At 37.8% G+C, this 14470-nt stretch overlaps 1 protein-coding gene across 1 annotated transcript; it reads left to right on the forward strand.

The window, feature by feature from the left end:
- Positions 1-9607: 9607 nt before the first annotated feature.
- LOC128373247 (ribonuclease inhibitor-like) lies at positions 9608-14150 on the forward strand. Its single transcript, XM_053333538.1, has 3 exons — positions 9608-9766; positions 12938-13111; positions 14129-14150. The coding sequence occupies exons 1-3, from the start codon at positions 9681-9683 to the stop codon at positions 14148-14150; spliced, it is 282 nt and encodes a 93-aa protein (XP_053189513.1). The 5' UTR covers positions 9608-9680.
- The last annotated feature ends 320 nt before the right edge of the window (positions 14151-14470 follow it).

The raw sequence follows: 14470 nt of genomic DNA on the forward strand, positions 1-14470 counted from the left end.
ACACACTATTATAACAGTAACAAGTGGAAAAAAGGATTGGTCGACTCTCTGGCTGCTAGTCTAATGTTAGACTCACACAGCAATGGTTCAATATGATCATAACTAGATTGCTTTCACAGGGCCTGAAAATCATTTTTGAAAATAGGGGGGAATTCCCCCCTTAAATGCTTCATATATGGGGGATTTTACTTTGTTGGGGGGATTATAGGTCGCACCCTGTCCTATTCTTACTACAGATTGTATTTTGGCACTTTCCTTCAATTTAAGGAACTATATTATATAGTAATTAGTTATTTAGTATAGTATAGTATATAGTATAGTTTTATTCTCTGAACTACAGTCACCTGCAACTTCTTTAGGAACACATGCAATACAATATAATTCAATCCAATAAACAGCTCTGATATAAATTCTGCTTTTTTTGGAGTTTATATATTTTCAGTTTTTGTTGACATTGTCAAAAAAGTGATAATTCTACTTTGTTTATTACTGAGGTTATACTAAGTGGTGGTGGTGTACCTCCTCATGTATGTTAATGGAGTGGACAAAATATTAGGAACACCTTTCAATATAATGCACCCTAATACACCACAATCACTCAATAATGAACATAAAGCAGAATTTACACCTTAATGTCAAAAAATGTAGGATAAACTTCACAAATGTAGAATTCATAGCAGAGCTGCTGTATTGGATTAAATTAGATTGGAAGCCAGTGAATGTATTTTTTTATAGTTAACTTATTCTCTGAACTATATTTTATAGTAATTACAAGTTATATAGTATTATACAGTTAAGTAGTTATATTCAGCTTCAGTAGCTTCTCTCTCTCTCTTCAGGTCTGCTGAATGAGAAACATCTGAGTAACATCAGCTGCATTTTACACATTATGCCGTTAATATCAGCTGTTTAGTTGGAGCCGTTCATTTACTCTGAGCCGATTAGCCGGAAGCTTGTTGCTATAGTAACGTCACAGTTAGCCATCACAGTTAGCCTGAAACTTGTTACTATAGCAACATCACAGTTACCTGTCTGAGGATTAACGTTGTTAATGGTGACATCTCATGGCGCTGTTTTCATCAGCTGAGCAGGTTCTGCCTCAGATGATGTAGATTTATGTTTTAACCAGCGGTCTGTGTTTGTTTCCTTAAACTTAATATCACTGTTAGCTTGTCTGTGTTTGTTTCCTTAAACTTAATATCACTGTTAGCGTGTCTGTGTTTGTTTCCTTAAACTTAATATCACTGTTAGCGTGTCTGTGTTTGTTTCCTTAAACTTAATATCACTGTTAGCTTGTCTGTGTTTGTTTCCTTAAACTTAATATCACTGTTAGCAGTTAGCTTGTCTGTGTTTGTTTCCTCAAACTTAATATCACTGTTAGCTTCTCTGTGTTTGTTTCCTTAAACTTAATATCACTGTTAGCGTGTCTGTGTTATGCTAGCGGGAGGTACAGAGAGCTACAGGTGTGTTCAGGGTCGAAGTCAAACAGTCGGACACAGCGGTTCCGGCCCGCTGCAGACATTGGTTGAACATTAATGTACATCGCTGTAAATGTGTGCGGGAATTTCCCGCATTATAAGTGTTGGATTTGCAGGAATCAATTCAATTGTGCGCAATACCTGCAATTCCGCGCTGAAATTCAGGCCCTGCTTTCATATCAGAGGACAGATGAGGTGGAGCTGCCTCAAGACAAAGAGGGTGAGACAGGGAGAAGCAGCAGAAGCACAAAGATGTATGATGCAAATCATTTAAATCATAAAACAATTAAACAACAAGTAAAATAAGATGATTGTGTTAAGTCCTGACTATCTGCCTTCTTCTTATACTTATTTATTACTATACTTTCTGGCAGAAGATATCATCATGACCAACTTCATTATTTCCTGAATTTATCACCATAGTCCCTAAATGTATGTAGAAATACAGTAAATGGTTTTCAAATTGAAAACATTTTTATGGCGGAGGACCAAACAGACCCCTTGTTTTGCCCCCCCCCCCCCTCTTCATAAACCAATGTTATACACCCTACTGAGCAGGTGTAGTATTGTCAGGTCATTAGTTTCATTAGTGTTTGTGAACAGTCAGTAAATGTAGCTGCTTATGGATGTGAACCTGACAGCAGCAGGTAGCAAAGAGAGATGATCTTTCTCAACTGGAACTGTTCACTGAGCTGAACTGAGTCTAAATATCCTGCAGTCACATTAAACACAGTGGACAGTAAAAGTGCTTTTCTAGTCAAGATGTCCTCATGTTAACTTAGTGGAGACAGACATGGGATCAGATCACACACACACACTGTGCACATTATGGAAGCCTCAATGTAACTCCATGTTCTCTCCTTCATCTGCAAGATTAAAACTAAACAAAGATTAAAAGTGTGCAGGTCTGAGAGAGAGTGATGAGAATGATTGTTTCATTCAAGCACAGTGAGACAGCATCAGCTGAACTGGGAGTGTTCTGGTAGCTTACTGGTCTGTGCTTTGATTCTGGTGCTGGACCTTTGTTGCATGTCATTCTCTGTCTCTCTCTCCTCTTGTTTCCTGTTTATCTCTCAACTGTCCATTAAAGGAATAAAATGCCTCACAAAACAAAGATTTCAATATTAAAAAGATGATCTGAACCACTGATGTGAAGATCAAATGTTCATCAAAATAGTGAATGTCAAACTGTTTGATCATCAAATGCAAATCTGATAGAAAAATACACCAAATTAGAATTAGAAGAGAATAATTATAATGAAATCATGAAAAACAAAATTAAATGTTAACATTTTATATGCTCATATATGCTGATATGTTTGGGCTCTTCTGAAGCTCTAGAAGGCCCTGAAAGTTCCCCTCAAGGCTGGATTAGTAGCCATGGGGCCCCCGGGAACTGAAGCTCTTTCTGCTAGTTGATCTTTTCCCCCACACACTGGTGAACTAACCACATCACACTGTGGCCTGTTAACCAATCATCACCCAGCTGTCAAATTGACGAATAAAACTGTCAATCTTAAAACTTTCTTGGAAACTTTTATTTTATTCTAATTGGATAATGCTGCAGTCGGGTGGAAACTTTATAACTCCATATTTAGTTTTGGACATACAAGGTTTCCAAGCTTTGTGTCATATTTCTGTGGAGCCTGACAAAAGAAGTGCACATTTCTTTTCTCCTATCATGGAGTGGCTCTTTCTGTTTAAGGGGCACAGATTGTCCATCAAACTGTTTGATCATCAAATGCATGAAGTAAATATAAAGTGTCTCTTTCATGATAACATATGTTGTAATATTTGTGTCATTACAGACTTGAGGACTGTGGACTCTCAGAGACTCACTGTGAAGTTGTGGCCTCAGCTCTGAAGTCCAACCCTCATCTGACAGATCTGGACCTGAGTAACAACAAACTGTCTGATTCATCAGTGAAGCGTCTGTCTGCTGGACTGGAGAGTCCAAACTGTAGACTGAAGACTCTGGAGTGAGTTCACTGACTGTAGCTTTGGTAGATTTATTTCTATTTATTAAATTTAAATTCTTCAGTGAAGTTTCAAATGTTTGGTTCATAATTTTCAGGATTTGTTGAACACAAATGTGTAGGATGTAAATGTTTTCAGGAATTTAAAATCCACAGTCTTGTTGTGAGTAAAAATGACTTCCAGAGTGTAAACTAATATGAGGCTTCAGCAGTCTGAGTTCCACATATCAAGTAAGTATGTTTGTGTTTCTTCAGTGTTTCCTTGCTGAGCTGCAGTGGAGGGATCCAAACTCAAAGAGGGAATTTACTTCTAAATATTCTGAAACTTTGAGTCACACTAATCAAGTGTGAGTCTACCAGACTGTCAAAGCCTCATATTAGCTTCAACTGGACTTATTACACACACACACACACACACACACACACACACACACACACACGCACGCACGCACGCACGCACGCACGCACGCACGCACACACACACACACACACACACACACACACTTTATTATTATATAAATGTAATTAAATGGAGTATGTTACTGTGACAGTGGTTTAGTAACATCAAGGCAGGCAGCTTTATTTATGTAGATCATTTCATACCCAGAGTCAACTCAATGTGTTTTACATAAAAACAAACATTTGACAGTAAGAACTGGAAACATAAAAAAATACAATAAAATTTGTTTTTTAAAAATTAAAACATACAATTAAAAAAAGAACCCAATTATTAAAAAAATGAGATATAGTACAGAAAAATAGAAAGAGAGAAAGAAAATAAAAAGCTAAATTAAAATAGAACATAAAACAATGATTTGCATTTAAAATCATTAAAGGACATACAGTGCAAATGAAGTAGAGAATAGTCATCTAATCATCAAACTGGTTCAGTAATGTCAGTTATACATCAATATGTAAAGTTAGCTAACGTTAACCAACATTAGCCTCCGTAAACTACTGGTCATAGAGACTAAACCCCTGAGTGTGTTGAACCGAGCAATGGAGCCTTTTATTTCTCATCAGTTCATCTTTTTATTGTAAAGAGGGAAGTGGTGTTACATGGTGTTGTTCTGAAGTCTTTCTGATATTCTGTTGCTCACAGAAAGAAACTCTCAGCTGTTTTCTCTCTTGTTGGTGTAGAGAAGAGTAGTAGCAGGAAATGCACAGAGGTCTGATCAATATATAAGAGCAGAATGGCAGAATTCAGCCTGTTTAAAGAGATCTGATACACATTAAAGCTCAATGTTATATTTTAATGCTGATACCCTGATAACATCTTTCTGATGGCATCATGTTAAAATAATTCAACCTGATTGGTTTGTTCATTGTGTTTGTGCTGAATCAGTTTTTCAGATTCTCAGAAAAGAAAGTGGACACTAAACATCTAAATATTGAATCCATTCATATTTAATGATGTACAGGTGTAATATTGTCAGGTCATTAGTTTCATTAGTGTTTGTGAACAGTCAGTAAATGTAGCTGCTTATGGATGTGAACCTGACAGCAGCAGGTAGCAAAGAGAGATGATCTTTCTCAACTGGAACTGTTCACTGAGCTGAACTGAGTCTAAATATCCTGCAGTCACATTAAACATAGTGGACAGTAAAAGTGCTTTTCTAATCAAGATGTCCTCATGTTAACTTAGTGGAGACAGACATGGGATCAGATCACACACACACACTGTGCACATTATGGAAGCCTCAATGTAACTCCATGTTCTCTCCTTCATCTGCAAGATTAAAGCTAAACAAAGATTAAAAGTGTGCAGGTCTGAGAGAGAGTGATGAGAATGATTGTTTCATTCAAGCACAGTGAGACAGCATCAGCTGAACTGGGAGTGTTCTGGTAGCTTACTGGTCTGTGCTTTGATTCTGGTGCTGGACCTTTGTTGCATGTCATTCTCTGTCTCTCTCTCCTCTTGTTTCCTGTTTATCTCTCAACTGTCCATTAAAGGAATAAAATGCCTCACAAAACAAAGATTTAAATATTAAAAAGATGATCTGAACCACTGATGTGAAGATCAAATGTTCATCAAAATAGTGAATGTCAAACTGTTTGATCATCAAATGCATGAAGTAAATATAAAGTGTCTCTTTCATGATAACATATGTTGTAATATTTGTGTCATTACAGACTTTGGGGCTGTGGACTCTCAGAGACTCACTGTGAAGTTTTGGCCTCAGCTCTGAAGTCCAACCCTCATCTGACAGATCTGAACCTGAGAAACAACAAACTGTCTGGTTCATCAGTGAAGCGTCTGTCTGCTGGACTGGAGAGTCCAAACTGTAGACTGAAGGCTCTGAAGTGAGTTTACTGACTGTAGCTTTGGTAGATTTATTTCTATTTATTAAATTCAGATTCTTCAGTGAAGTTTCAAATGTTTGGTTCATAATTTTCAGGATTTGTTGAACACAAATGTGTAGAATGTAAATGTTTTCAGGAATTTAAAATCCACAGTCTTGTTGTGAGTAAAAATGACTTCCAGAGTGTAAACTAATATGAGGCTTCAGCAGTCTGAGTTCCACATATCAAGTAAGTATGTTTGTGTTTCTTCAGTGTTTCCTTGCTGAGCTGCAGTGGAGGGATCCAAACTCAAAGAGGGAATTTACTTCTAAATATTCTGAAACTTTGAGTCACACTAATCAAGTGTGAGTTTACCAGACTGTCAAAGCCTCATATTAGCTTCAACTGGACTTATTTTACACACACACACACACACACACACACACACGCATGCACGCACGCACACACACACACACACACACACACACACACACACACACACACACACACACACACACACACTCTTTATTATATAAAGGTAATTAAATGGAGTATGTTACTGTGACAGTGGTTTAGTAGCATCAAGGCAGGCAGCTTTATTTATGTAGATCATTTCATACCCAGAGTCAACTCAATGTGTTTTACATAAAAACAAACATTTGACAGTAAGAATTGGAAACATAAAAAAGTACAATAAAAAAAATAAATTAGAACATTAAAAATCCAATTATCGTAAAAAATTGAAACATTAAAATATACAATTAAAAAAAATCCCAATTATAAAAAAAAATGAGACACAGTACAGAAAAATAGGAATAAATAAAATAAAATGCTAGACTAAAATAGAGCATAAAACAATGGTTTGCATTCAACCCTTGGATGCATGAACGACCAATACCTACACTCTTCCATGAGTGGGGTCAAAAATGACCCCAATTAGAATCAATGTGTTTTTGCAATGAATTTACAAAATGTCTTTCATTTTGGTTAAAGGTGATTATATTTATTATATTGGAGTCAACAAAAAACAGATTTTACATTTAACAAGTTTATTTATAACTTTTTTTTTAACACGCGCGCACACACACACACACACACACACACACACACACACACACCAATCAATATTCAATAACCATATAATAGGTTACCTAACAGGTTAGTTTTTATTACAAGGAATTATGAATATAGTGAGTCTCTACATAACAAATGCAGTAATATCAGCTGGTTTACTGAGCTAGTGTAATGTTAGCTAGCTTACTAAGCCAGCTAACATTACACTAGTTTAGTAAAGCCAGCCAGTGGTGTGCACAGACTTTTTGAAGGGCAGGGGCGAAAAGAAAAAAAAGGGCACATACAGCACATTCTCGCCACTGAAAAGGGCACTTTTGCGCACGTTTTTGCCACCCAAGAGCACAGTTTCGCATGTTTGCCAACCAGGAGGGCACCTTAGCACGCGTTTGGCCCCCAAGAGGGCACCTTAGCACACGTTTGGCTCGTACCTTAGCCCGCGTTTTGGCTCTCAAGAGGGCACCTTAGCACACGTTTGGCTCCCAAGAGGGCACCTTAGCACGCGTTTGGCTCCCAAGAGGGCACCTTAGCACCCGTTCTGGCTCCCAAGAGGGCACCTTAGCACGCGTTTGGCTCCCAAGAGGGCACCTTAGCACGCGTTTGGCTCCCAAGAGGGCACCTTAGCACCCGTTCTGGCTCCCAAGAGGGCACCTTAGCACGCGTTTGGCTCCCAAGAGGGCACCTTAGCACGCGTTTGGCTCCCAAGAGGGCACCTTAGCACGCGTTTGGCTCCCAAGAGGGCACCTTAGCACGCGTTCTGGCTCCCAAAAGGGCACCTTAGCACATGTTTTGGCTCTCAAGAGGGCACCTTAGCACGCGTTCTGGCTCCCAAAACGGAACCTTAGCACGCGTTCTGGCTCCCAAAAGGGCACCTTAGCAGATGTTTTGGCTCTCAAGAGGGCACCTTAGCACGTGTTCTGGCTCCCAAGAGGGCACCTTAGCACGTGTTTGGCTCCCAAGAGGACACCTTAGCACATGTTTGGCTCCCAAGAGGGCACTTTAGCGCTCGTTTTTCAACAATTGGGCCACGAGGCGGGACGACCGCCCCCCCTGCCCCCCCTTGTGCACACCACTGAAGCCAGCTAACATTACACTAGCTTAGTAAGCTAGCTAACAGAGCTAGCAGTAGTAAGCTAGCTAACAGAGTACAAACATTACTACTAACATTTTTTTTTAGTTAGCTAACTAATGTCTACTTTGTTGACCAATATGATTGATATATACCACGATGATTCTATAGGAAATGCTTGGGGTCATTTTGACCCCACTTATGGAAAACTGGGGTAGTGACACAAAAACTGCAATTTCTTTAAATGTATAAAAACATTTTTAAAAATTAAAATGGCCTCAAGTCACAAACATGTTTTATGAGGAATACCTGGAATGTGGAAGTGTAAAAACTTTTAATTTCAGAGATTTTGAAGAATAACAACCCTCTGGGTCACTTTTGACCCCACTTATGCATCTAAGGGTTAAAATCATTAAAGGACATACAGTGCAAATGAAGTAGAGAATAGTCATCTAATCATCAAACTGGTTCAGTAATGTCAGTTATACAACAATATGTAAAGTTAGCTAACGTTAACCAACATTAGCCTCCGTAAACTACTGGTCATAGAGACTAAACCCCTGAGTGTGTTGAACCGAGCAATGGAGCCTTTTATTTCTCATCAGTTCATCTTTTTATTGTAAAGAGGGAAGTGGTGTTACATGGTGTTGTTCTGAAGTCTTTCTGATATTCTGTTGCTCACAGAAAGAAACTCTCAGCTGTTTTCTCTCTTGTTGGTGTAGAGAAGAGTAGTAGCAGGAAATGCACAGAGGTCTGATCAATATATAAGAGCAGAATGGCAGAATTCAGCCTGTTTAAAGAGATCTGGTACACATTAAAGCTCAATGTTATATTTTAATGCTGATACCCTGATAACATCTTTCTGATGACATCATGTTCAAATAATTCAACCTGATTGGTTTGTTCATTGTGTTTGTGCTGAATCAGTTTTTCAGATTCTCAGAAAAGAAAGTGGACAACTATAAACATCTAAATATTGAATACATTGATATTTAATGATGTACAGGTGTAATATTGTCAGGTCATTAGTTTCATTAGTGTTTGTGAACAGTCAGTAAATGTAGCTGCTTATGGATGTGAACCTGACAGCAGCAGGTAGCAAAGAGAGATGATCTTTCTCAACTGGAACTGTTCACTGAGCTGAACTGAGTCTAAATATCCTGCAGTCACATTAAACATAGTGGACAGTAAAAGTGCTTTTCTAATCAAGATGTCCTCATGTTAACTTAGTGGAGACAGACATGGGATCAGATCACACACACACACTGTGCACATTATGGAAGCCTCAATGTAACTCCATGTTCTCTCCTTCATCTGCAAGATTAAAGCTAAACAAAGATTAAAAGTGTGCAGGTCTGAGAGAGAGTGATGAGAATGATTGTTTCATTCAAGCACAGTGAGACAGCATCAGCTGAACTGGGAGTGTTCTGGTAGCTTACTGGTCTGTGCTTTGATTCTGGTGCTGGACCTTTGTTGCATGTCATTCTCTGTCTCTCTCTCCTCTTGTTTCCTGTTTATCTCTCAACTGTCCATTAAAGGAATAAAATGCCTCACAAAACAAAGATTTAAATATTAAAAAGATGATCTGAACCACTGATGTGAAGATCAAATGTTCATCAAAATAATGAATGTCAAACTGTTTGATCATCAAATGCATGAAGTAAATATAAAGTGTCTCTTTCATGATAACATATGTTGTAATATTTGTGTCATTACAGACTTTGGGAATGTGGACTCTCAGAGACTCACTGTGAAGTTTTGGCCTCAGCTCTGAAGTCCAACCCTCATCTGACACATCTGGACATGAGCTACAACAAACTGTCTGATTCATCAGTGAAGCGTCTGTCTGCTGGACTGGAGAGTCCAAACTGTAGACTGAAGACTCTGAGGTGAGTTCACTGACTGTAGCTTTGGTAGATTTATTTCTATTTATTAAATTCAAATTCTTCAGTGAAGTTTCAAATGTTTGGTTCATAATTTTCAGGATTTGTTGAACACAAATGTGTAGAATGTAAATGTTTTCAGGAATTTAAAATCCACAGTCTTGTTGTGAGTAAAAATGACTTCCAGAGTGTAAACTAATATGAGGCTTCAGCAGTCTGAGTTCCACATATCAAGTAAGTATGTTTGTGTTTCTTCAGTGTTTCCTTGCTGAGCTGCAGTGGAGGGATCCAAACTCAAAGAGGGAATTTACTTCTAAATATTCTGAAACTTTGAGTCACACTAATCAAGTGTGAGCAGATATTTTGAGGGGTTGTTGCTCTAACTGGAAAAAATGGCCCCACCCTGATTTTACATATCTCCTGTCAACATGTATCTTAACGGTGTAAAACACAGTTTAACTAACCACAAATCAACTTTAAATTCTAAAGATTAATGAAATAATTAAGCTAGCATATTATTGCTCATACAGTTTCTTGTAACTAGTTTAAGCAGCAACATGATTTTGCTTCTTGAGTTGAACACTGCCACGGTCCTAACATGGTCCTTCATTTCACTACTTATGGACAGCAGCAGACTGTGGAAACATTCAAACTCTGAGCAAACATTTACAAAAATGTGAAAACCACAATATTCAAAATTCAAACATAAACTATTGAAATCAGATGATTATAAGTTGATATTATATCCATCATGTAAAGTAAAGATCTAAAAGTAGGGTTATCAAATTTGAAATATTGGAAATTTAACATAAACCAAGTATTTGATTGTACTTATACTTCAGTCAAATGTTAGTAATTGAAATGATTAGAACTGTTGAACTGGTAAATAATGCACTCAGATAATTGAACACTTGAATGCAGCCAGTTGAATTTTCATCAACACTGACAACAGCTTCACTCAATGATTCCTGGTGAAGCCCAGGACTTAGACTGGAGCAGGGTTTATGTAGTCTTGTATGTATAAATATGTACTAGAATACAGAAATGACATAAAGGATTTCATGATCTTGTTTTCTTCACCTGCTGGTCTGAATCCAGCTCTGTAAAGTTTTCTGCCCTTTGCTGCCTCCCTCAGCTCTTTCTCTGTTGGAGTCTATTAAGAGGGCATTATAGCCCATACTGTAAGCTCCCACAATTAACATGAAAACCTTCATTAAGACACATTTTAACCAATTTGAATCATCTCATAATGAGGTGAAGAATAATAATAATGATGATGATGATGATGATGATGATGATAAGGAAACTTCTATCAGCTCCATGTGCTTGTTGGAAAAAATAAATAAACCCAAGGATGCATTACAATGGATAAAACAAACAAACAAATAAACAAAACGAACAATTAAAAAGACAAAAAACAAGAAAAAAACAGATCATATCAAGACGAAGAAGATGAAAATGAAAAAGTTGAAGAACAAAGCTAGCAGTTCATGTCTCAGCTAGAAAGAAGCTGAACATCACACAGCTTCATACTGACTGTAAACTATCTGTTATCTAACATGATTCAACAGTTACACTTCATGTAATCATAACAGAGCTGAAGAATGATCCTGATATATCCAGCAAGCTAAAGCTAGCTAAGCTAAGCTAAGCTATAATATAATATAATATACCATGATATAATATAATGTAAGGGAATATTGATGCAAACGTGAGAAACTGATTCTTCACATTCAGAAGTAGATGTGGAGATGTGTATTCACAGATCATCTTTTAGGCAAGTTTTAGGCAAGACAGCTTTATTTATATTGTACATTTCATACCCAGAGTCAACTCAATGAGCTTTACATAAAAACAAACATTTAACAGTAAGAATTTGAAACAAAGAACAAAATAACATACAATTAAAAACAAGAAAACCCAATAATAATAAAAATAGAAAGAGAGAATAAAATGAAAAATAGTTTAACATGCAGCATATAATATGAGTTGGCAGCATAAAATAATGATTTGTATTAAAATCATTAAAGGAACATACAGTGAAGATAAAAGATGAAATGTAAAGTGCTTTAAAAGAGCTCAATCATAAGCATATAACCTGGATTTAAAATGCTTACAGTTGGAGCTGATTCCAGTTGTGTGCAGCATAAAGGTTATATCATCCATCGTTAATCATTTCCATAACTCTAAACTCACCTGGTGTTCTCATAACAGCTTCAGTGTCACACTACAGCGTCTTCCTGAAAGCTGCGTCTAATAGTTTTTTGGCCCTGGGCCGGATTAAGCAGTTCTGCTCTGGACCCCTCCCATCTGTCACACAGTCAATCACAAAGTCATAAAAGTCTCATTTCAGAAAACACTACTTATCTTTATTTATACAACAGCTAAATTAATACATTTTAAAATCTTTGTTTCCCCTCTGGAGGGGCAGCTCAGCTAAAGAGGGTAAATGGGCTGTTGCCAGGGCAACAATAGCCCGTACCTGTGCATGTCCTTAAGTGTCAGTCTACCAGACTGTCAAAGCCTCATATTAGATTCAACTGAACTTATTACACACACACACACACACACACACACACACACACACACACACACACACACACAGACACAGACACACACACATACATAACACTTTTGTTTTGTTATTGTTTCCATTATTCACTCGTATTGTTTTGAATGCTTGGATGTCTTAAAAAATGTTTTAAAAAAGGGTAAAAAAAAAGGGGGTAGGACTAGAAAAGCTCATTGCTTCATCCTACACCCATTTGAACATTAGGTATTTATTGTTTGTTGTATGTCTGAAAAAGGAAAGTAAAAAAAAAGAGAATGGAAGGAAAATATGTGTATTATATGTTTTAATGTTGGTTTTTAAAAAAAATTCTATTTCTATATTTTTTTGCTGTAAACCACTGCCTATTGGTTTTGTTTCGCTATTTTAACATATTTGAAATAAACTAAACTAAAACTAGACACACACACTCAGGCGCACACACACACAAAGACACACTTAGACACACACACTCATAGACACACAGACTAACACACACTCACACAGACACACATAGAAAGATAACTTCTACATTTAAATCTTCTTCAGCTCTGAACAGATTATGAAACATTTAATAATTTCAAACATGAACTTTGTTTCTAAACTGACTTCATTTATTCTTTATTCAGATTGATGTACTGCAGTTTGTCAAAGATCAGCTGTGATTATCTGGCCTCAGCTCTGAAGTGCAACCCCTCCCATCTGAGAGAGCTGGATCTGAGAGACAACAACCTGAAGGAATCAGATGTGAAGCAGCTGATTGATCTTCAGCAGAGTCCAGACTGCAGACTGGAGACTCTGGAGTGAGTAGAGAGTTGGAGTCAGTCTGTGCTGGTTTCAGCAGTTTAGTATTAAACACAGTCAGTATCAAAGCAAAGATCCAGTATTTCCTGGTGAAGTTCCAACCTTCTCAGTGCTGCTTTCCTCAGTGAAGCTGTGAGAGGAGAATGGTGACAGGCTTCAGGATTGGACAGAAAGACAGAGAGAGAACAGTCAGCCAATCAGATGAGCCAGAAGCTTGTTGTGATCATGTGTTTGAGTTGATGTGAAGACGACTGTTGTTGTTGTTGTGTTGATGTCTGCAGGAAATAAAGCTGGATTACAGCTGACAGCCTTATAAGATGTATAGAGACAGTGATCCTCATCATCAAATCTGTGTGTTTGTTCTCTCATTTCAACACTAAACTATTGATCAGTTCATCTTTGTCAGAGCTCTAAGATCAGTCTGACTGCAGCCTGCAAATCACTGGCTCTGATTTCCCACAAGCATCATTACGTTTAGTAACCATGTGGTCTTTATACAGACCAGAACCTCTGCTGAAGTCCAGGAATCATACCAGCTGTTTAGCTGAGAGCTCTGACTGATTGTCATGTGATGATTTAACAGCAGGAAACATCTTCAAATCCCACAGAGACTCTGTAGCTTTAAACTTTGATAAGAGTTGACATGTATCAGCAGTAAATCCATCAGTAAACTGATGAGTGAATGTCTCTGTTTCTGCAGTAATGATGTGTTCATGACTCTCTGCACTTTATTTCCTCTGTGTACTTGAGTGAAATCTGCAGAGGAAACACACTTGATAGTAAAAGTGTGTGCAGGTGTGTGAGCTTGGAGCTCAGTGTGTTCACTCCAACACGTTAACATGAGAGCTGAAAGGAAGCAAGCTACGCTGCACAGCTGTTCCACTTCTGGTCTGAACAGGACTGAAGTCCCTGCTGCTCTTTATACTGGATGTGCTGCATCACTGACTGACAGCTGATCAAGTGAGTCTCACTAAACACTCATTTATCTCCTCTGTTCTTTCTTCTTCTCTCATCAGATGGAAGGATTGGTGGAAGTGATATCTGTCAGAGTGAGAGTGAGCATCCAGGAGTGTTGAGAGAGGATCAGCTGGATCCTGATGATCCATCTGGAGTCTGGATCTGGATTTTGTCGTCTTCACTTAAGTGTCTTAACTGACTCCAAACTGAACAGTTATCTCTGGATTTAGCTGAAGTCAGCACTTTACAGATTAGTTCTACATGAGTTGTTTGATGCAGAAAAGATAAAAACAGGTGTTATAAGTCAGACTGTGAGCCTGGGCTCATATTTATCAAGCGTCTCAGAATCACACTGAGAGTTAACGAGGACTAAAACTAATGAATGAAGCAGAAGAGAATTG

The sequence above is a fragment of the Scomber japonicus genome, chromosome 14 (assembly GCF_027409825.1).
Source record: "Scomber japonicus isolate fScoJap1 chromosome 14, fScoJap1.pri, whole genome shotgun sequence".
NCBI classification, from domain to species: domain Eukaryota; kingdom Metazoa; phylum Chordata; class Actinopteri; order Scombriformes; family Scombridae; genus Scomber; species Scomber japonicus.

Bases quoted from the DNA above. Each gene is read 5' to 3' on its own strand.
- LOC128373247 (XM_053333538.1), top strand. From the start codon at position 9,681: ATGAGCTACAACAAACTGTCTGATTCATCAGTGAAGCGTCTGTCTGCT. The intron at 9,767-12,937 runs GTGAGTTCACTG...TTCTTTATTCAG, and splicing joins TGTAGACTGAAGACTCTGAG to ATTGATGTACTGCAGTTTGT. The intron at 13,112-14,128 runs GTGAGTAGAGAG...TTCTCTCATCAG, and splicing joins TGCAGACTGGAGACTCTGGA to ATGGAAGGATTGGTGGAAGT.